The 24,921-nt window shown below is 45.1% G+C and overlaps 2 protein-coding genes and 1 pseudogene across 8 annotated transcripts in view; all 3 read right to left on the reverse strand.

Moving 5' to 3' along the window:
* Positions 1–24,921, reverse strand: part of LOC132387355 (zinc finger protein 239-like) — a 40,240-nt gene that overhangs the window by 13,558 nt on the left and 1,761 nt on the right. For 2 of the 6 annotated variants that reach the window (XM_059959722.1, XM_059959720.1), the window contains exon 1: positions 677–736. The exons of 1 other annotated variant lie outside the window; for it this stretch is intronic. The gene's annotated coding sequence lies outside the window, so the exon portion shown is untranslated. Of the gene's footprint in view, positions 1–406; positions 652–676; positions 737–24,921 lie in introns of those variants that run through there. 3 more of the 6 variants (XM_059959723.1, XM_059959724.1, XM_059959721.1) reach the window with 3 other exon arrangements.
* LOC132387353 (zinc finger protein 239-like) lies at positions 6,450–11,718 on the reverse strand. 2 transcript variants are annotated; one of them, XM_059959711.1, is made up of 3 exons: positions 11,589–11,718; positions 7,220–8,728; positions 6,450–6,581 (listed from the first exon to the last, which is right to left on the reverse strand). In XM_059959711.1, exons 2-3 carry the CDS (start codon positions 8,320–8,322, stop codon positions 6,503–6,505), a joined length of 1,182 nt encoding a protein of 393 aa, XP_059815694.1. In that variant the 5' UTR covers positions 8,323–8,728; positions 11,589–11,718; the 3' UTR covers positions 6,450–6,502. The 2 variants fall into 2 exon arrangements, with proteins under 2 accessions (XP_059815694.1, XP_059815695.1); XM_059959712.1 differs by lacking the exon at positions 11,589–11,718 and adding an exon at positions 10,390–10,539.
* The window catches only part of LOC132387345 (zinc finger protein 850-like), a 28,367-nt pseudogene continuing 20,846 nt past the window's right edge, over positions 17,401–24,921 (reverse strand).

A 24,921-nucleotide genomic window follows, 5' to 3' on the forward strand; every position in this document is an offset into this window, starting at 1 on the left:
TATTTTACTTGCGTGATAATTATATTCTATGATAATCAGTTAAGTGCAACCGTGCAATACTTTCTCAGATAATTAAATTATTATATGTTTAATTGTGCCAGTTATATACTGAAATGTAGTGACAGGCTGTAATCTTGTTAATGTCTTAGCTATCACTATATTTCTGTGGAGCTCTGGAATTCACATATTTCTTTCATCTTGGTTTACTGCTTGACATTATAAGTAGCCCTATATATGTCACACCCAATTTGTGTACCTACTCATTACACGAATGGGGCAAGGAAGTTGTTCAGTGCATGAAATGAGCAGGTAGACAAATTGGGTGTCACACACGAGAGGTCATTGATAAGTCCGTGGACTAAGGTGGAACGAGTCAATTTTACAAAACCAAGCAATTTTCATTTACCTGAAACAGAAATACCGCAAAAGTTATTAACTTCAAACTTTCTGCAGAATCACTCAAAGAGTTGAACTACACGTGCAGGTCCCGAGAGTTGTATAACTTTAGGCCTTCTAACTTAGGCCACGAACTTATCAACCACCCCTCCGTACAGCTCTGGCACCTAAAAAATTGCCACTGCACCCCTGCTCCAGCCGTCCGGCAGAGCTCGGGCCCGGCCCTTTCCCAATGCAACCGGCCCACATTTATACAATTTCGGGATCAACCCTGACTCACCCCCGGTCGAATCGGAGAACTGCCAACAGCTACAGAGAGCAGTGCGCATGCGTTTAGCAGACGTTTCTACGCAGCGCCACCCGTGGCCGGAGGCCCGCACAGCTCCAGCAGTCTCTAGGGGTCCATGCAGAGCCACCAGTGGCCGGAGGCGGGAGGAACAACGGAGAGGTAAATCACAAACACCACAAAGTCTGCAGATGCTGGAAATTCAGAGCAACACAAAGAAAATGCTGGCGGAACTCAGCAGGTCGGGCAGCATCTATCGAAAAGAGTTTTCATTTGAACCCTCCTTCAGGACTGAGATGGGATGGGAGAAATATCTGAATAAAATCGGGGCGGGCGAGGAAATGTCTCGCTGGAAGGTGATAGGTGAAACCAGGTAGGTGGGAAAGCTCAAGAGCAGAAGAAAACAGAGTATAATAGGAGAGGAGAGTGGCGAATAGGAGAAAGGGATGGAGCAGTGGACCCAGAGAGAAGTGATAAGCAGGTGAGAAGACGTGAAAAGTCAGAGAGTCAGAGTGGGAGGGAAATTTGTTCACCGGAAGGAGAAATCGATATTCATGCCATCAGGTTGTGGGGGTGGGGGTACACAGACGGAATATGAGGTGCTGATCCTGGACCCTGAATTTAGCCTCATCTTGGCACAAGAGGAGGCGATGGGTTGACACGTCGGAACGAGAATGGGAATCGGAATGAAAATGTTTGGACATCGGGAACTCACGCTCGGAGCGGATAGTTCAAAGTTTAATTTATTATAAAGCAGTTATCCATAAACAATTGTGAGTTATTTTGTTCTTCTCCGGAAAACCACGAAACAAAAAAAGAGCATGAAAGTCGCTCCGGGAGAAAAATCAAACTCCAACCCCACCCCCGCATAAAAAAGAACGTCATCCTGATCATCAACCGCCAAACCCACCCCTCCAGACAAAAGGGAACTATAATATTGATACCCCCCCCCAAAAAAAACCTACCCCACACAACTGCGGAGGAGCCGGTGTCACCAGTGTACATGCGGCCGCATCGGGAGCAGCGGACACAACGGGCGACCCCGGAAGATTCACAGGTGAAGTGCCGCCTCACCTGGAAGGATGTTTGGACAACGGAGAGAGTTCGGCCGTCCGGCCCTTTCACTGTGATACCCCGAACTCCACATCAAATCCGTCCAAACGAATCTGGGTGAACTTTAATGACCAATAAATATAATTCCTCTCAGCGATCAGCTGTCTGAGTGATCCCCTGACTCTGAGAGGAAGGGGTATCTATGGTCCACACTGTCAGGGTGTTGAGTTCACCAGGAGACAAAGACTGCATGGACGAGAGGTTTTCTGTTGACTAATAAACTATGTGTGGACCCCGCTGGCAATTCTGGTGTTGTGACCCGAATCGAGACAAACACCACGCTGCCCACTCCACCAACAACACGGCACAGCCGGACACATAACAGGGGACTTTACATCCCACAACACTGGATTCAGTGATGAAACCCGTGATTAATGTTGTTGTCCCACTGAAAAGACCATTAAGGTGCTTTTAATTGCCAGCGCTCGCCCATAGGTGACGTCAGACAGCTCCTCCCCCCACGCGCCTGACGTCACACATGGGCTCCCCACACCGGGATCTGCCCTCACGTGCGCGGTGTCTTACGTCAACAACGCGCTGCTGTGCTCGAGCTCTATCGGTTTAACGCCTGGGCTAATAATCACGTGACCAGCCCCTTCCCCACCGCTGTCAACAGAGGATTGAGGAGCTGCGCTACTCCCATTGGTGCGAAGCGATGTCAATCACTGGTTACAACCAGTAGCGGAGGCGGACAAGCCGAGTGGGCGTTACCCCGCTGTTCGTCTCCCGCTCAAGCGCCTCCTCAGAGCGGAGAGAACCTCAAAGTAAATGTCCGCTTTCCGATTTATTTCCATTTCCCTCCGAGGGAAGTTGGGGCGTTTGTGAAGCGTCTCCTGCGGCCGGTGTATCGCTGAGAGGTAGGAGGAGACCACTCGGCCCGTCGTTAATGCTGGTTCCCTGGGGAGGGAGGGAGAGGGGGGATTTTATTGAAAGGATGAAGATGGTGAGAGAGGGGGCGGACAGGATGTTTGTCCCAGTGGGGACAGGAGGGGCTCAACTGTGGAAATGCCTGAGCCCACGGTGGTGTCGAGCAGAGGGATTCACCACATGGGGGGCAAACACCGGCAGACTGTTGCACTGCAAGCGGGGCCAATGGTCCGGGCAGAGTGACAATTATTTGGGCTTTGTCGAGATTGTACCTGGAATATGGTGTAAAATCCCGCTCCCCATACTAACACGGGTTATACAGACCAAAGAACAAACTGCCGGAGGAACTCAGTGGGTCGGGCAGCATCTGTGGAGGGAAATGGACCGTCAACATTTCGGGCCGAGATCCTCCCTCTGGACTGAGTGTGGACGGGAAATAGTCAGAGAAAAGAGGTGAGGGGTGGGGATGGGGCAAGAGCCGGGAAGTGAGAGGTGGATCCAGGTGAGGGGGAGGTGGGAAGGTGGAAATAGTGACAGGGGTGGGTGGTGAGTGGTTGGGGCAACACGGGGCTGAAGAATATGGAAATTCCATAGAGGATTAACAAAGAGGTTAGAGAATATTTGTTATAGAGAGTGCAATGAAGATTCAACTGACAGATCCCTGGAGTGGAAGGGTCATCATATGAAGAAAGATCAAATGTGATAACCCTTTCATTCAGAGAATCGAGGACGGAGAGGTGAACATTGAAATGCACAACTTCATTACCGGTTGAACTAGGGATCCCAGTCTCTGAAACAGGGGTGGGCTGCCCGGGACTGAGATGAGGGGAATTGTTTCCACTCCGAGGGTGGTGAATGTCTCGTTATGATGAGTTTATTTAATATTTTACCAAAAGAGCCACACAGCCCTACTACCGGCTCGTTATTTCAAGAAACATATAAGTATCTGGGAAACGAGAGGACCTGCAGATGCTAGAAATGGAGAGAACTACACATAAAGTGCTGGAGGAGCTCAGCATGTCAAGCAGCATCTATGGATGGGAATCAACATTCCTGGCCAAGACTCTTCTTTATGACTCGTTACCCACGTATCTGGAATATCAACAAGCAAAGACAATAGAAAGTAGTGTAAAATCCATAAAACCTTTGACAAAATTTAGTTCATGGCTTCAAAAAAACCTGCCAAACAGAGCTCAATAGGTAACAAATACAACAAAGGCAATAAACACTTGCATCAATACCGAGATTGACTTTTTTAATGAAAATATCTTGGTCCCATTTCAATCAGTAAAATTTACAAAGACAAATAAGACCTGAGTAGACAACTTTAGAAAAGTCTATTTACACGAAGTCCCACTTAGATTAACGACTACCTTGGACAGAAGGAGGAACAGGAATAACACACATGAAAAAAAAATCACACAACAGTCAGATAAAACCTAAATATATATTTTCATCAAAAATATTCAGCACTCCATGTGTGTATATGCAATCATGATAAGAAATACAGACCAGAAAGCTTTAATGAGAGGCCAACTCAGACCAATAAGTCATCACTCTGGAAGAAAACATTAACCAGTGGAATGAGTATGACCCTCCATGGGAGACATCCCAATGATCTGAGCAGACTGGATGGTGTGAAGGAAGCATCGAGCACCTGACTGAGAGTTGGAGATCCCTTCCCAGAATCAGCGGGGTTCCTTGCAGAAATGCAGGACAAGGTGTTTAAGAAAAAGAAAAAAATCTGAAATACATGGAATTCAAGCAAACAAGACACTAAATGCAGAAAATGCCAAGAGACACCAGACACAATCCAATACATTCCAGGATCCTGCAGCAGTTTAACTCAGTCTGATTACTTATGCAGGTACAATCAAGTGGCAAATGTCATTCACCAAAATCTTGCTTTAAAATACAAATGGATGAATGACCACGGTAACTTCATTAAGGCACCATAAATTCAAGCCTGATTCAGTTAAGGACATAATCTCACAATTTATATGATAATCAATACATTATTAGAGATAGGATCATCTCAAATAACCATTCAGATATAATATTACAGGATAAACAAGCAAGAATAACTCCCTCAATAGGTATAACCATTCTCAACACACACATGTGCCTCGACCAATGGGGCCTCTCACCACAGGCATTGTTCATCAGTCAGACAACAAAATTATTTTGTCTGCCAATTAACGTCCAAGTGTTGCTACTCTGTCATTCGTTGCCATGCCCCACTGTTGATTCCTTTCTCCTCATCATACGTTCTTACCAGAACCATCGTCCAGAGTCCCAAACTCTGCCCTGTGCAGACCAACCTCTGGTTTCTGACCCTGCTCCTTTGAACATCCTACTTATGGTTTCCCATTCCAATTTAAGTCTTTAGAGGACAGTGGTGTTTCCAACAACCCTTTAGAAGCAGGGAAAATGAGTCATAATGTGGAAATAAGTTGTGATTAAGGAGGTTAACGAACAATGTCATTCTTCATCAGCCCAGAGATTAGAACTGCAGTCATCTCGACTTCTTCAGTCTGCAGAGAATTCAAGGGAAACAACAGGGGAGGATTTAAATGGACTGATGTGGAACAGATTCACTGGCCGGGTTCAGCAGGCCTGAGTACACCAGTTGTGTTATAAATTCACTAAGCACCAAAGACAGAGTTTATAATAGAACTGGTTTATTTGTCACAGATGCAGAATATTAAACTCCAGCCCCATTAAAGGTGAATGTGCAGCAGAAGAAACACCTCCCATGCCCAGTGACCAGGGTGCAGAACTGGGTGTGGTGAGCAGCAGCAATAATTGCAGAGTTCAGCACCAATAGTCGCTCTCGAAATTGCATTCAGCAACGGTGATGGACAAATATCCAGCATGCAGCTCATTGAAACTATCTCCCCAGTTTGAACCTGGTATTGTGTCACAAGTGTAACACACTGTAAGGTTTCACTGCTGATGTAACAGCCTCTCTGTAATGTTTCACTGCTGAGGTAATGGCTTCCCTGCAGCAGCAATGTTTAGGTTACGACTAGAGATAACAGGGTTTTGGAGTGTGGGAATATCCAATGAGAGAAATGTTCTTTCTTGTGAGTCTGGAAGAGAGATTTTCATGGCCTTTTGCTGGGGAGAGATGAGAAGACGTGAATGGAGAGACTGGGCCCTTTTTCTTTTTTTTTGTTTTCTTTACTAACCCTCTGGTCAAAGTAAGAATTATAAATCTTAATAGTTTAATCACATATTATGTACAATTTGTTACTTCAGGTGTCACACAGACGCAAACCTATAAAACTACCAGCAACAATTAAACACACTTGGAGTCTAGTTTTGCAGTTAACAAACAAAATTTTATTGGTAACTACTAATAATAGTGAACTTAAACCAGATAATCCAAGGGTTAGCAATGTTATGCATATAGAGGTGTGAATACAGGTTTCCCCCGGTATCTAAAGCTACAGCGTTCCTATGAAACCGTTTGTAAGCTGAAATGTCATGAAGCGAAGAAGCACTCACCATTAATCTAAATGGGAAAAGATTTTGGATGTTCCCAGACCCAAAGAAAACCCACCAAATCATACCAAATAGCACATAAAACCTAAAATAACACTAACCTATAGTAAAAGTAGGAATGATAAAGTAGAAATATTGTATGTACGGTGTAGTTTCACTGAAAATCGGGAAGATAGTGAACTGAAATCGATTTGGAGAGAAAAAAAATCGGCACGTGCACGCATGCATACACAACTGCCGCACAAGGCTTCACGGTCACGGTAGTCTTTCTCGGGGTAAACTCACGTATAAAGCAGTCATCATCTTTATCATAAAAGTGAAAATCCTCTTTGGTTAGCAAAAACAGGTACTAATGTAGGTCTTTCGTAACAGTGAGCTGTCGTAAAGCGAACGTCCGAAAAACGGGAGCCACCTGTATATAAAATCCAAAACCAAGGTGGTAAACGACATTGTCTTACGATGATGTGGTAGATTCAATTTAGTTCACAAGATGGGGGGGGGGGGATAATAGACTTCTCTGTAAGAAGTCGCTTGCTTGTTCTGTGTTGGTAAAGGATCATTCTGACCTTGCTTAACCACACAGAACATAAATATTAGCTGGTCACCATAGCAACCCAGCACTTCTGCAGAAATCCAACAGCGTGTCCAAGGTCAGTCTTGGTTCTCTTTGCACTTTAAAGAGACAGTCCACAGAGAGTATGAACCCCAAGGGCAGATTACACAGGGGACACATTGCTCAGTATCCACCCAAACGAGATTCTTCAGTTTGGCCAGACTGGGGGCTATAACCCCCTCTGTTAAGCTGCCAGCACAACTGGAAGTTACATAACATTAGATGACTGAGTGAATCGCTTCCTACATTCACAGCAGGTGAACGGCCTCTCCCCAGTGTGAACTCAATGATGCACACTGGTTGTTTTGGCTGAGAGAATTTCTTCCCAAAGTCCAAGCAGATTGGTCTCTACCCAGTGTGAAGGCGCTGGTGTGCCTTTAGGATGGATGACTGAGTGAATCCCTTCCCACATTCTGAGCAAGTGAACGGCTACTCACCGATGTACCAGTAAGATGGATGACTTAGTGAATCCTTTCCCACATTCTGAGCAGGTGAAAGGCCACTCCCCAGTGTGAACTTGCTGGTGTGCCAGTAGTTGGGATGACCGAGTGAATCCCTTCCCACACTCTGAGCAATTGAACGGCCTCTCCCCAGTGTGAACTTGCTGATGTACCTTCAGTTGGGATGATGAAGTGAAACCCTTCCCACAGACTGAGCAGGTGAACGGCTTCTCCCCAGTGTGAACTCGCTGATGTATCTGCAGATGGGATGAACGAGTGAATCCCTTCCCACAGTCTGAGCAGGTGAATGGTCTCTCACCAGTGTGAACTCGCTGATGTATCTTCAGTTGGGATAACGAAGGGAATCCCTTCCCACAGTCTGAGCAGGTGATTGGCCACTTTCCGGTATGAACTCGCTGATGTATCTTCAGATGGGATAACGAAGCAAATCCCTTCCCGCAGTCCGAGCAGGTGATTGGCCACTCTCCGGTGTGAACTCCCTGGTGTGCCTTCAGTTGAGATAACTGAGAGTATCCTTTCCCACAGTCCGAGCAGGTGAATGGCCTCTCCCCAGTGTGAACTCGCTGATGTACCTTCAGATGGGATGATGAAATGAATCCCTTCCCACAGTCTGAGCAGGTGAATGGCCTCTCCCCAGTGTGAACTCGCTGATGTACCTTCAGATGGGATGACGAAGTGAAACCCTTCCCACAGTCTGAGCAGGTGAACGGCCTCTCACCAGTGTGAACTCGCTGATGTATCTTCAGATGGGATGACGAAGCGAATCCTATCCCGCAGTCCAAGCAGGTGATTGGCCACTCCACAGTGTGAACTTGCTGATGTTCCTTCAGTTGAGATGACTGAGCGTATCCCTTCCCACAGTCCGAGCAGGCGAATGGCCTCTCCCCAGTGTGAACTCGCTGATGTACCTTCAGTTGAGATGTCTGAGCGAATCCCTTCCCACAGACTGAGCAGGTGAATGGCCTCTCCCCAGTGTGAACTGACTGGTGTCTCAGTAACTTATATGTGGAAGTGAATCCTTTCCCACAGTCTGAGCAGGTGAACGGCCTCTCCCCGGTGTGAACTCGCTTGTGAGCCATTAGGACAGATGACCGAGTCAATCCTTCTCCACAAATTCCTCAGATGACCAGCCTCTGCCCAGTGTGAACTGACTGGTGTGTCCGCAGGTGGGAAGACCAACTGAATCCTTTCTCACTCACAGAACAGGTGAATGGCCTTGCCCAGTGTGAACTTGCTGATGTACCTTCAGTTGAGATGACCGAGTGAATCCATTCCCACTGTCTGAGCAGATGAATGGGCTCCCCCCATGTAAACTAATGGGCTTGTCAGTTGGTCAGATGATCGAGTGAATCCCTCCCCACAGTCTGAGCAGGAAGGATGATCGAGTGAATCTCTTGCTCCACTTCTTAAATATCTGGACAGAGACAGCAAAACTAGCGTGTTGTGTTCGAGATTCCCGTAGGCAAATTCCTTGTCATTTTTAACCTGTAAAAAGATTTACAAAATCCATCAATGGGTGTAGGACAACATTTCAGATGAGATTCCTTGAGTTGTCAAGGTGTGAGCTGGCATCACACTGTTTCAGTGAAGTTTAACCCAAGTTGGAGAGAGAAATCACCTTTAACTGGGCACAGTGCTGGTATCTGGAATGACCATCAATTCCCTGATGCTCTTCCTGTCTCTTTAAGAATGGGGCATTTCTGCCATCTCCAATCTGTGACCTGGCTCAGTTTGACTCTCTCCGTTGGTATTGTTCCCTGTTCCCACTGAGCTGCATGGGTTCCTGGCCCCAAAGTAACTGAAACACTCTCACACAAGTAGCCTGCAATCCGTTCCATGCACCCAACTCTCAGTGTAAATAAAGTTACCCCTGACATCCCCTCCATATCAACTTTCAAGCACCTTGAAACTATGCTCCCTCACATTAGCCATTTCAGCCCTGGGGTAAAAACCTCTGGCGATCCACACGATCAGTGTCCCTCATCATCCTATACATCTGAAAAAGGCTCTAAGCATAAACAAAGATATTATACATTTCTTTGAGGATTTGTTGGGAATAGACAAGGTTATGACAGTATAGATAGGGTACAGGTAAGCAGCTTTTTCCACTGAGGATGGGTGCGATGACAACCATAGGTCATGGGTAAGCGGGGAAGTGAAAATTTAATGGGAACATTTGGAAAAGCTCTTTACTGAAATGGTTGTGAGAGCGTGCAGTGAGATGCCAGCACAAGTGGTGAATATGAGTTCGGTTTCACCATTTAAAAGAAGTTTGGATGGGAGCCTGGATGGTAGGGTGATGGTTCCGGTGCAGTTAGTTGCATTAAACAGTTTAAATGTTTGTTTGGCATTGAATGGATTGGGCAAATAGCCTGTTTCCGTACTGAACTTCTCCATGTTTCTGTGACAGAGAAGCTGGCTAAACTTGCTTGGAAGGGAAAGATAGGAGTGACAACGGAGCAACAATGGCTGGAGTTTCTGGGAGCAATTCAGGAGCTGAGTGATCGATACATCCCAAAGAAGTGGAAGCTTTGTAAAGCTTTGAAATGAGAAGCCAAAGCCAACATAAAAGCCAAAGAGAGGGCAAACAAAAGAGCAAAAACTATTGGAAGCTTTTAGAAACCAACAGAAGACGACTAAAAATAAGTCTGATGAGCTCGGGGGTGGAATTATGATACTGTTGTCATTAATGAGTCTTGGTAGCACCCAACAGTCTGAGGCATTTAGAGGAACAAAATATCGGGGGCCTCAATATCTCTTGAAAACCAAGTTACCTAGTTGCACTAGTTACCTTTCAGCATACGAACTCTACACTCCCAAAAATGTCTCTTCTGAAGGCCTCCCGCTTACCAAGAACTCCTTTGCCAGAAAACGGCCTATCCCAAACCACACTTGTCAGGTCCTTTTGACACCATCAAAACTGACCTTTTATCCCCTCTGTTCTGTTCTCCTAACTAACGAATCCCCTATCACCTGTTTGACTTTCCTCTGCCAGGTAATCCCTCCCTCCCCAACAGTTTCTAAAGCGGCCCACCTGGCTGTTGTGTGAGATGGCAACAAAAGTACTCTGCGATGGCTATTTAACTTCATTCCCCTTCATGTCTCTCAACCAGTTTCCTGTGTCCTGCACCTTAGGTGTAACTCACCTCTCTTCATGTCATATCTATCACCCCCTCCAACTGGTGGATGATCCAAAATTCATCCATTTTCAGCTCCAACTCCTCAAAGTGCAGCTGGGTGCACATCTTGTAGGTGAGGGTGTCAGGGATACTGGAGTTCTCCCCACCAATGTCCCCTCTAATTTGTAATCAACAGTGTGCACATAAATCTTGTACTGTGCATTCTTTTACCCAGTGACGACATGTGCGCTGTGAATTTTATATAGAGAGGTATTCATTTTAACAGCCAGCAAATCACTGTCTGTAAGAACTGTGATCTCCTCTAGGCTCGATCCAGTTCATCTGCCCTCTCACACCATGTCACAGGCCTGTAACGGGTAATGAAGGATTTTCTCACCAGTGCTTTTGCACTTTGTCCATATGTGGTTTGCTTGCTAAATTACACTTTAAAAAGTCAGATTTCCAAATATCACTCCAATTCTTCCCTCTTGTAAACTCTCCAACAACTTTTGCATCACCACAATACACACAAGTATCACCAGTTTCTGTATTGTACATAAATATTTCCCCTGAAGTCTCCCCCAATGACTGACGGTGGTGACCTCAGTGATGGCAATCCCAATGAATATGAAGGGAAGGGCAGTAGTCTGTCTCACTGGAGTCTGGCACATTTGTGATGTGAAAGCTGCTTGTTACCCTGGGCAAAGGTTTTTGATATCATTATCTTCCAGAGAGAATGGTACAAAACATGTCGTCACGGGTAGAAAAGTCCAGAACAAAAGGAGGTGGAACAAGCAACACACACAAAATGCTGGAGGAACTCAGCAGGCCGGGCAGCATCTACGGAAAAGAGTACTAATGCTGAGTTCCTCCGGCATTTTGTGTGTGTTGCTTGGATTTCCAGCATCTGCAGATTTTCTCCTGTCAGTGATCGGAGGTAGAACAAAGGCGAATTTCTCAACTGGTGATGTAAAAGATTTTGTTCCCTTTCTCCGAGTTCCTCATCCTTGCATTTAGATAGCTGGAGCTCAGCTCTGTCTGAGAGATCCATCGGTTCCCATTCCCTCATCAGCCGGGAGCTCCCCGGGGCCCGTGTACGGATCGTGAGGCTGAGAGAGAGGGAAGAGAGCAGGACTGTCCCTGGATTGCGGACTGTGATGTCCGGATTTCACAGGAATCGTTCTGAAGTCGGTGTTTCTGAGAAAAACACGGAGAATCACTCTTACCTCCATCCGACATTTTCAAGGCCTTCAGTGTACTATGCGCATGCGTGACACTCGGGGACGTCCTCAGCCTGACGCCTGCGCATTTCATCGGTGCCTCAACGACGGCGAAATTTTTAACTCATGGCCCTATGGGTAATCACGGTGCCATTAAAGATTTGTGCAGTTACCGGTTCAAGGTCCATACCTTATTTTTTTCGTGTGTATCGAAAAATCTGCAGCTGTTTTAACGCAGAAAGCGGCTCCCATAAGCAATATACTCAATATCAACGCGTACCTAATGCCAAAGTAAAATGCAGTTATAAAACACAGGAGATTCTGCAGTTGCTTGGAATACAGAGACGCACACACACAAAATGCTGGAGGAACTCCGCAGTTCAAGCAGCAACTAAGCAGCGGAGTACACAGGCTAGGCATGCTGAAAGGGCTCGGTGTAAACGTTGTCTTTTTATTCCTCTTCACAATTGCTGTCTGTTGATTTCCACCAGTATTTTGCAGAAATTAACCACCTTTTTTTTCGATCAACCAGTTTCCAAATGCTTCTAATCTTTCTTTTGTAGCCAAATCCAGCTGGTCTGATTCCTCCTCCTCGTAAACTCTGGACCCCATCTCTCTTTGCAGCCCCAAAGCCTGACTCAATCTGGCAACTCTCTGGTTTTTGACTCTGCACCATCGAAGTTTCACTCGCTAGTCTGCTGTCAGACTTCAGAGGTGCATTGTGTTAAGAGACCGCAGGTTCGTTTACTGTGAGTGTCACGTTGAGTGCCTGAGTGAAGCGGGTCAGTGACGCGAAACACATAGGGGGAGGGAGGGAGGGAGAGGGGAAGGGGTAGAGGAGGGAGGGGGAGGGAGAGGAGAGATGGGGAGGAAAGGGGGGAGGGAATGTCAAAACCACAGTGAGCTCATCGTCTTATTCAGACTGGAGAAAATCATGCGGGTGTATAAGATGATGAGAGGCATTGGTCGTGTGGATAGCCAGAGGCTTTTTCCCAGGCTGAAACGGCTAACACGAGGGGGAATAGGTTTTAAACTGCTTGGAAGTAGGTACAGAGGAGATATCAGAGCTAAGGTTTTTTTTAAGCAAACAGTGGTGTGTGTGTGTGTGTGTGGAATGCACTGTCAGCAATGGTGGTAGAGGCGGATACAATAGGGTTGTGCTGTCTTTACGACAGTTATTTAGTTTATAATATTTTCGCTTAGTAATTCATTCAATAGTATTTTCTAGTTAGAATTAGAAGTGTTTAAAGTATATTCATTGCATGTAAAATATATCGGCATGCGATGACGTCACATCCGGTTTCGCCGCGTCTTGTGGGAAAATACCGGTTTGAAATTAGCGCGAGGGTGGGGGCTTTCCACGAGGCTCACCGGAGCAGAAGTTGTTTGCAGGCATGAGAAATCACAGTGAGAGCAACGCTGTAAGTTAATAGATAATCGATATATTGAACTAAGATGTTAATGCCGATCCTGTTAGAAGTAACGACGGTAGATAATGTTTATGCTTTCGTTAGTTAAAGAGTCGCGGATAGTTTGCATGGAAGTGTATTTAAAGTAGTCAATGGAGCAGGTAAACTCTCCCTGTATACTGCACCTCAGTGTAATGTAGTTATAGTCACCTTTGCAAGTATTTACACTTGAAATGTGATATTAAGGAAGGAACAAATACTGTATCAATCTTGTATTGTTTTATCAACAGTTTTCACCATATGTTAATGCGAAGAGTGAACAGTAAATGGTTAATCTTACTGCGATCTGGTTTTCATTGGCTGTGGTTTATCCGGACGTTAAATTCGGCGTTCGATACACCCGAAGGAGAACGTTACAAGGGTCTTTTAAGAGACTCTGAGATAGGTACATGGAGCTTAGGAAAATAGATTTCTATGATTCTGTGAAATTCAACGGAAATCTCCTATTCCACGGAGTGGTGATTAGTTGCAACCTGACACCTCAGGGAGTGTGAGAGGGGAACGGCAGGGGTAGATTTTGATATCCGGATATGGAACAGAAACATGGGCAGGAACCAGATGGGCCGACTGGACTTTGTAGCGTCCATAGTGAGTGCAGTGGAGACAGTAAGTACCTGAAACACGGGATTTGATACAAAACTGACTTATCTTTCACAGATCCACAATATTAAACACCAGTCTAGTTTAAGGCTAACATCAGCCTTACAGACTCCTCCAAGGCTCAGTGACCAGGGTTCAGTCCTGGGTGCGATGAGCAGCCGCAGAAACTGCAGAATTTGACAGTAACAGTCCCTCGTGAACCTGCAGCTGCCTTCAGTTACTGTGATGGTTAAACATTTAACACAGATATGATTTGAACTTCCTCCCTGATGTAGGAGGGTTCAGTCCGAAGATGTAGGGGAGAAGGAAAACAAAAAGATAATAAAGTTGTGTGCACCGTTAGGGATAAGCAGAGAGGAAGAGGTGGAGAGTTTCTTAAATGCATTTATTTTAATGCTAGGAGCATTGCAAGAAAGGTGGATGAGGTTAGAGCAAGGATTGATACCTGGAAATATGATGTTGTAGCTATTAGTGAAACATGTTTGCAGAAGGGGTGTGTTTGGCAACTAAATATTCCTAGATTTCGTTGCTTCAGGTGTGATAGAATCAGAGGGGCAAGAGGGGAAGGCGTTGCATTGCTTGTCCAAGAAAATATCAGGGCGGTGTTTTCACTGGATAGATTAGAGGGCTCGTCCAGGGGGACTATTTGGGTGGAATTAAGGAATGGGAAAGGTGTAGTAACACTTAAAGGGGTGTATTATAGACCACCTAATGGGGAGCGAGAATTGGATGAGCAAATTTGTAAGGAGAAAGTAGTTAATTGTCGTAAGCACAAGGTTGTGATTGTGGCAGATTTTAATTTTCCACACATAGACTGGGAAGCCCATTCTGTAAAACGGCTGCATGGTTTTGAGTTTGTAAAATGTGTGCAGGATAGTTGTTTGCAGCAATACATAGAGATACCAACTAGAGAAGTGGCAGTGTTGGATCTCCTGCTGGGAATGAGATAGCTCAGGTGACGGAGGTATGTGTTGGGGACCACATAGTGTCCAGTGATCACAATACCATTTGTTCCAAAATAATTATGGAGAAGGATAGGACTGGAACCAGGGTTGAGATTTTTGATTGGAGAAAGGCTAACTTTCAGGAGATGCAAAAAGATTTAGGAGTGGATTGGGACAATTTGTTAATGGGAAGGATATAATAGAGAAATGGAGGTCATTTAAAGGTGAATTTTTGAGGGTACAGAGTCTTTATGTTCCTATTAGGTTGAAAGGAAAGGTTAAAAGTTCGAGAGGGCCAAGGTTTTCAAGGGATATTGGAAACTTGGTTTGGAAAATGAGAGAGATCTATAATAAATATAGGCAGCATGGAGCAATTGTGGTGCTCGGGGAATATAAAGAATGTAAAAAGAATCTAATATAAAGAATGTAAAAATGTAAAAATAAATTAGAAAAGCTAAAAGAGGATATGAGGCTGCTTTGGCAAGTAAGGTGAAAATGAATCCAGAGGGTTTCTGCAGTTAAGTTAATAGCAAAAGGATAATGAGGGATAAAATTGGTCCCTTAGAGAATCAGAGTGGACAGCTATGTGTGTAGCCAAAAGGAGTGGGGGAGGTTTTGAAAATTTTATTTTCATCAGTATTCACTTAGGAGAATTATATTGAATTGTGTAAGGTAAGGGAAACAAGTAGGGTAGTTATGGAAACTAAGATGATTAACGAAGAGGAAGTACTAAAGCTTTTAAAGAATATAAAAGTGGACAAGTCTCCGGTCCTGATGGGATATTTCCTAGAACCTTGAGGGAAGTTAGTGTAGAAATAGCAGGGACTCTGACAAAAATATTCCTAATGTCATTTGAAAGGGGGATGGTGCCAGAGAATTGGCGTATTGTTGTTCTATTGTTTAAAAAGGTATCTCAGAGTAAACCTAGCAATGATGGGCCTGTAAGTTTGACATCAGTGGTGGGTAAATTAATGGAAAATATTCTTAGATATGGTATATATAATTATCTGATTAGACAGGGTCTGTTTAGGAACAGTCAACATGGATTTGTGCGTGGAAGGTCATGTTTGATAAAACATATTGAACTTTTTGAAGTGGTTACTAGGAAAGTTGACAAGGATAAAGCAGTGGATGTTGTCTGTATGGACTTCAGTAAGGCCTTTGACATGATTCCACATGGAATAGGAATAGTTAGGAAGGTTCAATCGTTAGGTATTAATTTTGAAGTAGTAAAATGGATTTATCAGTGGCTAGATGGGAGAGTAATGGTGGATAACTGTTTGTCCGGTTAGAGGCCGGTGACTAGTGGTGTGCCTCTGGGATCTGTACTGGGTCTAATGTTGTTTGTTATATACATTAATGATCTGGATGATGGGGCGGTAAATTGGATTAGAAAGTATGCAGATGATACTAAGATAGGTGGCGTTGTGGATAATGAAGCAGGTTTTTAAAGCTTGCAGAGAGAATTAAGCCAGTTAGAAGAGTGGACAGAAAGATGTCAGATGGAGGTTAATGCTGATGAGTGAGGTGCAACATTTTGGTAGGTCTAATCAAAATAGGACATACATAGTAAACAGTAAGACATTGAAGAATGCAGTAGAACAGAGTGATCTGTGGGGCATAGATAATAGAATGATGGTGAATAGTCCCCTGAAGGTGGAATCTCATGTGGATAGGGTTGTGAAGAAAGATTTTGGTATGCTGGCCTTTATAAATCAGAGCATTGAGTATAGCAGTTGGGATGTAATGTTAAAAATATACAAGGCATTGTTCAAGCCGAATTCAGAGTACTGTGTACAGTTCTGTTCACCGAATTATAGGAAAGGTGTCAATATAATAGAGTACAGAGAAAATTTACCAGAATGTTACGTGGGTTGCAGCACCTAAGTTACAGAGAAAAGTTGAACAAGTTAGGTCTTTATTCTTTGGAGCGTAGAAGTTTGAGTGGGGACTTGATAGAGGTATTTAAAAATATGATGGAGATAGATGAAGTTGATGCGGATAGACTTTTTCCATTGAGAGTCGGGGAGATTCAAACAAGAGGACATGATTTGAGAGTTAGGGGGCAAAAGTTTAGAGGTAACACAAGTGGGAACTTCTTTACTCAGAGAGTGGTAGCTGTGTGGGGGAGCTACCAGTTGAAGTGGTAGAAGCAGGTTCGATATTTTTTAAAAAATGGATAGGTATATGGACGGGAAAGGAATGGAGGGTTATGGGCTGAGTGCAGGTCGGTGGGATTAGGTGAGAGTAAGCTTTCAGCACGGACTAGAAGGGCCGAGATGGCCTGTTTCCATGCTGTAATTATTATATGGTTATATAATAACCATCCAGAAATTATATTACAGGATGAACAAGCAGGACTAACTCCCTCAAGAGATATAACCATTCCCAACACCCACATCTCCCTCGACCAATGGAGCACCTCACAACAGGTATTGTTTCTGTCATCAGTCAGACAACCTAATTATTTTCTGTCAATCAGCTTCAAAATGTTCCTATTTTGTTATTTGTTTCCACTTCCTGCTGCTGATTCCCTTCTCATAATACGTTCTTACCCCAACCATCTTCCAGAGCCACAAACTCTACCCTGTGCAGACCTGCCTCTGGCTTCTGACCATGATTCTTTGAACATCCAACTGATGGTTTCCGATTCTAATTCCAGTCTTTAAACGACACTGGTGTTTTCAACTATCCTTTGTTAGTAGGAAAAATGACCCATAAAATGGAAATGAGTCGTGATTATTGAGGTTAACTACCAATGTCATTCTTCCTCATCCAGAGATCTGAGGGGTGAAGAACATGTCAGACAGAACTGCAGTCAGCTCAACTTCTTCAGTCCACAGAGAATTCAAGGGAAACCTCTTCACCCACAGAGTGGTGACTATTTGGAACCCATCACCACAGGGAGAGTGAGAGGTGAATAACAGGGGATGATTTAAAAGGACTGTCGTGGAATTGAATCTCAGCAAAGTCCAGGCGGCCTGAGTTGACTCTCTACTGTGCACTACGTGTGTTATAATTTCACTAAGTACCAGAGACAGAGTTTAAAATAGAACTGATTTATTTGTCACAGATGCAGAATATTAAACTCCAGTCCTATTAAAGGTGAATGTGCAGCAGAAGAAACTCCTCCCATGCCCAGTGACCAGGGTGCAGAACTGGGTGTGGTGAGCAGCAGCAATGATTGCAGAGTTCAGCACCGACAGTCAGTCTCGAAATTGCATTCAGCAACGGTGATGGACACACATCCAGTGAACGGTCTCTCCAGTGTGAACTCAATGATGCACATTTGGTTGATTTGACTGAGAGAATCTCTTCCCAAAGTCCGAGCAGGTGTCTAGAGTCTCCCCGGTGTGAACTGAGTAGTGTGCTCGCAGGTAGGATGACTGAGTGAATCCTTTTCCATAGTCTGAGCAGGTGAATGGCCTCTCCCCAGTGTGAACTCGCTGATGTACCTTAAGTTGAGATGACAAAGTGAATCTTTTCCCACATTCTGAGCAGGTGAACGGCCTCTCACCAGTGTGTACTAACTGATGTCTCAGTAGGTGAGAGGACAACGTGAATCGCTTCCCACACAATGAGCAGGTGAACGGCCTCTCTCCAGTGTGAACTCGCTGATGTGCTTGTAGGTGGGATGACTGAGTGAATCCCTTCCCACATTCTGAGCAGGTGAATGGCCTCTCCCCAGTGTGAACTCGCTGATGTGCTTGTAGGTGGGATGACTGAGTGAATCCTTTCCCACAGTCTGAGCAGGTGAACGGCCTCTCCCCAGTGTGAACTTGCTGATGAATCTCCAGTTGAGATGACGAAGTGAATCTTTTCCCACAGTCCGAGCAGGTGAACGGCCTCTCCCCCATGTGAACTCGCTAATGTACCTTAAGTTTATATGATGAAGTGAATCCTTTCCCACAGTCTGAGCAGGTGAATGGCCTCTCCCCAGTGTGAACTCGCTGATGTGCTTGTAGGTGGGATGACTGAGTGAATCCTTTCCCACAGTCTGAGCAGGTGAATGGCCTCTCCCCAGTGTGAACTCGCTGATGTGCTTGTAGGTGGGATGACTGAGTGAATCCTTTTCCACAGTCCGAGCAGGTGAATGGCCTCTCCCCAGTGTGAACTCGCTGATGTGCTTGTAGGTGGGATGACTGAGTGAATCCTTTTCCACAGTCCGAGCAGGTGAATGGCCTCTCCCCAGTGTGAACTCGCTGATGTACCTTAAGTTGAGATGACAAAGTGAATCTTTTCCCACATTCTGAGCAGGTGAATGGCCTCTCACCAGTGTGTACTAACTGATGTCTCAGTAGGTGAGATGACAACGCGAATCCCTTCCCACACTCTGAGCAGTTGAACGACCTCTCCCTAGTGTGAACTCGCTGATGTGCTTGAAGGTGGGATGACTGAGTGAATCCTTTTCCACAGTCTGAGCAGGTGAACGGCCTCTCCCCAGTGTGAACACGCTGATGTACCTTAAGTTGAGATGACGAAGTGAATCTTTTCCCACATTCTGAGCAGGTGAACGGCCTCTCACCAGTGTGTACTAACTGAAGTCTCAGTAGGTGGCAAGACAATGCCAATCCCTTCCCACAGTCTGAGCAGGTGAACGGCCTCTCCCCAGAGTGAACTCGCTGATGTACCTTAAGTTGAGATGACGAAGTGAATCTTTTCCCACATTCTGAGCAGGTGAACGGCCTCTCACCAGTGTGTACTAACTGAAGTCTCAGTAGGTGGCAAGACAATGCCAATCCCTTCCCACAGTCTGAGCAGGTGAACGGCCTCTCCCCAGAGTGAACTCGCTGATGTAGCTTAAGATTAGATGACAAAGTGAATCCTTTCCCACAGTCAGAGCAGGTGAATGGCCTCTCACCCGTGTGAACTGACTGATGACTCAGTAGGTGAGCTGACAACATGAATCCCTTCCCACAGTCTGAGCAGGTGAATGGCCACACCCCGGTGTGAACTCGCTGGTGAGCCATTAGAGTGGATGACTGAGCAGATAAATGGATTCCCCCCGTGTAAATTGACAGCATGTCAGTCGGTCAGATGATCGATGAATCTCTCCCACAGTCTGAATAGGAATAATGATCGAGTGAATCACTCCCCACAGCCTGAGTAGGAATGATGATCGAGTAAATCCCTTGTTCCACTTCTTAAATATCTGGACATAGACAACAAAACAGCGTGTTGTGTTTGACCTCCCCGTAGATAATTTCCTTGTTGTTTTTAACCTGAAAAAGATTTATAGTACATCAATGGGTGAAGGACAATATGTCAGACGAGATTACTTGAGGTGTCAAGGTGTGATCTGGCATCACACTGTTACAGTGAGGTTCAACCCAAGTTGGAGAGAGAAATCATCTTCCAGCTGGGCACAGTGCAGGAATCTGGAATGACCATCAAACTCTCTGATGATCTTCCTGTGTCTATAAGAATCGGGCATTTCTGCCGTCACCAATCTGTGACCTGGCTCAGTTTGACTCTCTCCATTGGTATTATTCTCTGTTTCCACTGAGCTGCAAGAGTGCCTGTCCGCAAAGTAACTGAACACTCTCACACAAATACCCTTTGTTGACGTGCAGCTGGGATTTTCTTTTATCTATTGTCAATGTGAAGTGCCACAGTTTTGAAGCCATGTAAACATTTCCTGCCCAGATGAATGGTTGGTCCGCACAGCTGTTAAAAGGAATTAAAAGAATAATCATATTATTTCAGGTTCTTGTCACAGTCATAGAAAAGCACAACACAGAATCAGGCCCTTTGGCCCATCTAGTTTGTGTTGAACTATTTAAACTGTCTGCTCCTGTACCCCTGCCATCCAGGTGCCTATACAACCCTCTTAGAAGTTGAAACTGACCTCGCATGGACCAGCTGGGTTTTCTGCTCATTCCACACCCGGATGACCGTCAGTGGAAGAAGTTTCCCCTCATGTTCCCCTTAACATTTCACCTTTCACCCTTAACCCATGGCCTCTGGTTGTAGTCCCACCCAATCTCAGTGGAAAAAGCCAGCTTGCATTTTCCCCATCTATAACCCTCATGATTTTGGTACGTCTCTGTCAAATCTCCCCTCAATCTTCTACATTCCAAGGAATTCCAATTTTGGGGGATATTAACTTGAGAGTGGATTGGGAAAGTCAGGTCAGCACTGGATCTCAAGAGAGAGAATTTGTAGAATGTCTCTGAGACTGATTTTTAGAACAGCTTATTGTTGAGCCCACTCGGGGATCAGCTGTACTGGATTGGGTATTGCGTGATGAAACAGAGGTAATTAGAGAGATGGAAGTGAAGGAACCCTTAGGAGGCAGTGATCACAACATGACTGAGTTCCTGTGAAATTTGAGAAAGAGAAGCTGAAATCCGATGTGTCGGTATTTCAGTGGAGTAAAGGAAATAACAGTGGCATGAGAGAGGAACTGACCAAGGTTGACTGGAAAGGGACACTAGCAGGAAGGACGGCAGAGCAGCAGTGGCTGGAGTTATGTGAGAAGTGAGGAAGGTGCAGGACAGATATATTCCAAAGAAGAAGAAATTTTCGAATGGAAAAAGGATGCAACCGTGGCTGACAAGAGAAGTCAAAGCCAAAGTTAAAGTAAAGCAGAGGGCATAGAAGGAAGCAAAAATTAGTGGGAAGACAGGGGATTGGGAAGTTTTTAAAAGCTTACAGAAGGAAACTAAGTAGGTCATTTAGAGGGAAAAGATGAACTATGATAGGAAGCGAGCAAATAATATCAAAGATGATACTAAAAGCTTTCTCAAGTATATAAAGAGTAAAAGGCTTTGTGAATAGATATAGGACTGATAAAAAATGATGCTGGCAAATTGTAATGGGATATAAGGAGATGGCGGAGGAACTGAACGAGTATTATGCATCAGTCTTCACTGAGGAAGACATCAGAAATATACCAGACATTCAAGGGTGTCAGGGAAGAGAAATGTGCGCAGTCACAATTACGACAGAGGAAGTACTCAGGAAGCTGAATAGTCTAAGGGTAGATAAATCTCCTGGACCAGATGGAATGCACCCTCGTGTTTTGTAGGAGGTAGCAGTGGAGATTGCAGAGGCATTAGCAATGATCTTTCAAAAGTCGATAGACTCTGGCATGGTTCCAGACTGGAGGACTGGAAGACTGCAAATGTCACACTGCTACTTAAGAAAGGGGCAAGGGAGAAAAAGGAAATTATAGACCTGTTATCTTGACAGCGGTGGTTCGGAAGTTGTTGGAGTCGATTGTCAAGGATGAGGTTACGGAGTACCTGGAGGCATATGACAAGATAGGCTGAACTCAGCATGGTTTCCTTAAAGGAAAATCCTGCCTGACAAACCTAGTGTAATTTTTTGAGGGAATCACAAGTAGGCTAGACAAGGGAGACGCAGTGGATGTTGTGTATTTGGATTTTCAGAAGGCCTTTGACAAGGTGCCACACGAGGCTGCTAAACAAGATAAGAGTCCATGGAATTATGGGAAAATTACATACGTGGATAGAGCGTTGGTTGATTGGCGGGAAACAGAATGTGGAAATAAAGGCATCCCCATTGAGTCCTGATGAAGGGTCTCGGCCCAAAACGTGGACAGTGCTTCTCCTTATAGATGCTGCCTGGCCTGCTGTCTTCCACCAGCATTTTGTGTGTGTTGTTTTATAAAGGCATCCCATGCTGGTTGGCTGCCGGTTACCAGTGGTGTTCCACAGGGGTCCGTGTTGGGGCCGTTTCTTTTTACGTTGTGTATCAATGATTTGGATTATGGAATAGATGACTTTGTGGCTAAGTTTGTTGATGATACTAAGATAGGTGGAGGGGCTCGTTGTACTGAGGAAACAGAGAGTCTGCAGAGAGCCTTGGATAGATTGGGGGAATGGGCAAAGAAGTGGCAATTGAATTACATTGTCTGAAAGTGTATGGTCATGCACTTTGGTAGAAGAAATAAACGGGCAGACTATTATTTAAATGGGGAGAAAATTCAGAGTTCTGAGATGCAACGACACTTGGGAGTCCTTGTTAAGGATACCCTTAAGGTTAACCTCCAGACTGAGTTGGTGGTGAAAATGGCGAATGCAATGTTGGCATTCATTTCTAGAGGAATATAGAGTATAGGAGCAGGGATGTGATGTTGAGGCTCTATAAGGCACTGGTAAGATGTCACTTGTGTGCAGTTTTGGGCTCCTTATTTAAGAAAGGATGTGCTGACATTGGAGAGGGTTCAGAGAAGATCCACTGGAATGATTCCAGGAATGAGAGGGTTAACATATGAGGAACGTTTGACCACTCTTGGACTGTACTCATTGGTGTTTAGAAGAATGGGGGGGGACATCACAGAAATATTTTGAATGTTGAAAGACATGGACAGAGTGGATGTGGCAAAGTTGTTGCCCATGGTGGGGGAGTCCAGTACGAGAGGACATGACTTGAGGATTGCAGGGCGCCCATTCAGAATGGAGATGCGAAAACATTTTTTCAGCCAGAGGGTGGTGAATCTGTGGAATTTGTTGCCACCAGCGGCAGTGCAGGCCAAGTCATTGGGTGTATTTAAGGCAGAGATTGATAGGTATCTGAGTAGTCAGGGCATCAAAGATTATGCTGAGAAGGCGGGGGAATGGGACTCAAGGGGAGATTGGATCAGCTCATGTTGAAATGGAGGAGCAGACTCGATGGGCTGAATGGTCGACTGCTGCTCCTTTGTCTTATGGTGATTCCTGTGTATGCACCCTGGAAGCCTCAAGAAATGATAATGATCATGAATCAGGCCCCAGATAGAAAAGAAAATCCAGCACAGTTTGCTCAGTGTGTCCAGAGTACTAGACAAATGTTTAATGCGACTCTGTAAGATTTATTCGGTCTCTGCTGCATGATTCTGACAGCTGATGAGGGGCGGAAATGGAAGGCAGAATTGAGATACCAAACCTATCAGGAGTTACAGGCGGAAAACCATAATGAGAATGAACAGACAGACCAGATCATTCAAGCATTGGAAAGGGCTGTCCAGCAACCTGTAGCATCACTAAAGTACCTGGATGCAAACATAACCCTGGGGAAATCAGGACCAGACTATTGGGAGTGATTTGTGGCCTGCTATGGCACTTTCACAGGAGACCAAACATTTAATGATGGGAATCTGTCCCCCCTGTTCAATGCCCTACTGCTCCAATGCTTACCAACTAAGTTAGCCAACATGATTAAAACAAATAATATGGACTGGCCTGACAATGACTGAAAGAGAATGCGACGAGCTTTGACATATTATTGGGACCCGGCTTTTGAATCCCGATCAACCCCGAAGGGAACTAATATTTAAAATGAACATGTTCAGCAGGAAGGATGCGAGCGGGCTACATCTGGGGATCAGAAATGGGATCAAAAACCTACCAAGGGACAGATGGGGACAACAACCCGTTTAGAAATGGACAAGCAAGGATGCCTCCTACTCTGAGTATCATCCCTCAGGAAGAGCCCAGTGTAATATTGACAGGTGCTGGAATTTCAATTCCGTTTATGATTGATATGGGGCAACCACAACCAGTCTCGATCAGGAAATAGTATCAGAAAAGGGATTCCAGCTAAGGCACGGAACGTACGTATTCACATACCCAGCCACAGCAGGTGGAATTCCAGGGGAAGCAGTGTGAGGTTTCATTTACTGTCACCACCAGACGGGGGTGTAATCTCGTAGGGAGAGACTTGCTCTGTCTGTTGGATGTCGAGATTCTATGCACGGACAAGGATATCATGCTGTTACTGCGAACAACTGATAGCTTCCTCTGACCACCCAGTGGTGGGCACTTTATCTGGACTCCACCTCATTTGAACCCCTTCTGCCAGGGGCCAGCTCTCATGTGACTCTGTGTTATAACCCTACGTGGTGCTCAACTGAGGAAAACTAATATTTTGCACCCCTCAAGGGACAGAAATTCCCAGTCATGGTGATTGGAGAGGATAAAGGAAGAGACGGCATTGCATTTCTGGCCAAAGTTCCAACTTTCTTTTGGCGACAGACAGGACTGGTGGTTCCCCATACCACCTTCAGGGTTTGCCCTGGGTTCAAGCCAAAGAGCCGAGGGCTCCTTGCCCACACCCTGACGAAACAGGCCTCCAGCACTGACGGAGACTGGCAAAATTGGTCCTCTTGAAGATCAGAGTGGTCACCTATGAATGGAACCAAAAGAAATTGGGGGGATCTTAAATGTATTTTTTTGCTCCTGTATTTACTAAGGAAATTGGCATGAAGTCAATGGAAGTAAGGCAAACAAGAATTAAGGTCATGGAATCTATACAGAAAGAAGAAGAGGAGGTGCTTGCTATCTAGAGGCAAGTCAGAGTAGATAAATCTCTTGGACCTGA

This window comes from Hypanus sabinus, unplaced genomic scaffold (genome assembly GCF_030144855.1).
Source record: "Hypanus sabinus isolate sHypSab1 unplaced genomic scaffold, sHypSab1.hap1 scaffold_176, whole genome shotgun sequence".
In the NCBI taxonomy this organism is placed as follows: domain Eukaryota; kingdom Metazoa; phylum Chordata; class Chondrichthyes; order Myliobatiformes; family Dasyatidae; genus Hypanus; species Hypanus sabinus.

Bases quoted from the DNA above. Each gene is read 5' to 3' on its own strand.
- LOC132387353 (XM_059959711.1), bottom strand. From the start codon at position 8,322: ATGGCTCACAAGCGAGTTCACACCGGGGAGAGGCCGTTCACCTGCTCA. The intron at 6,582-7,219 runs GTGAGTAGCCGT...TTTTATATACAG, and splicing joins TCCATCTTACTGGTACATCG to GTGGCTCCCGTTTTTCGGAC.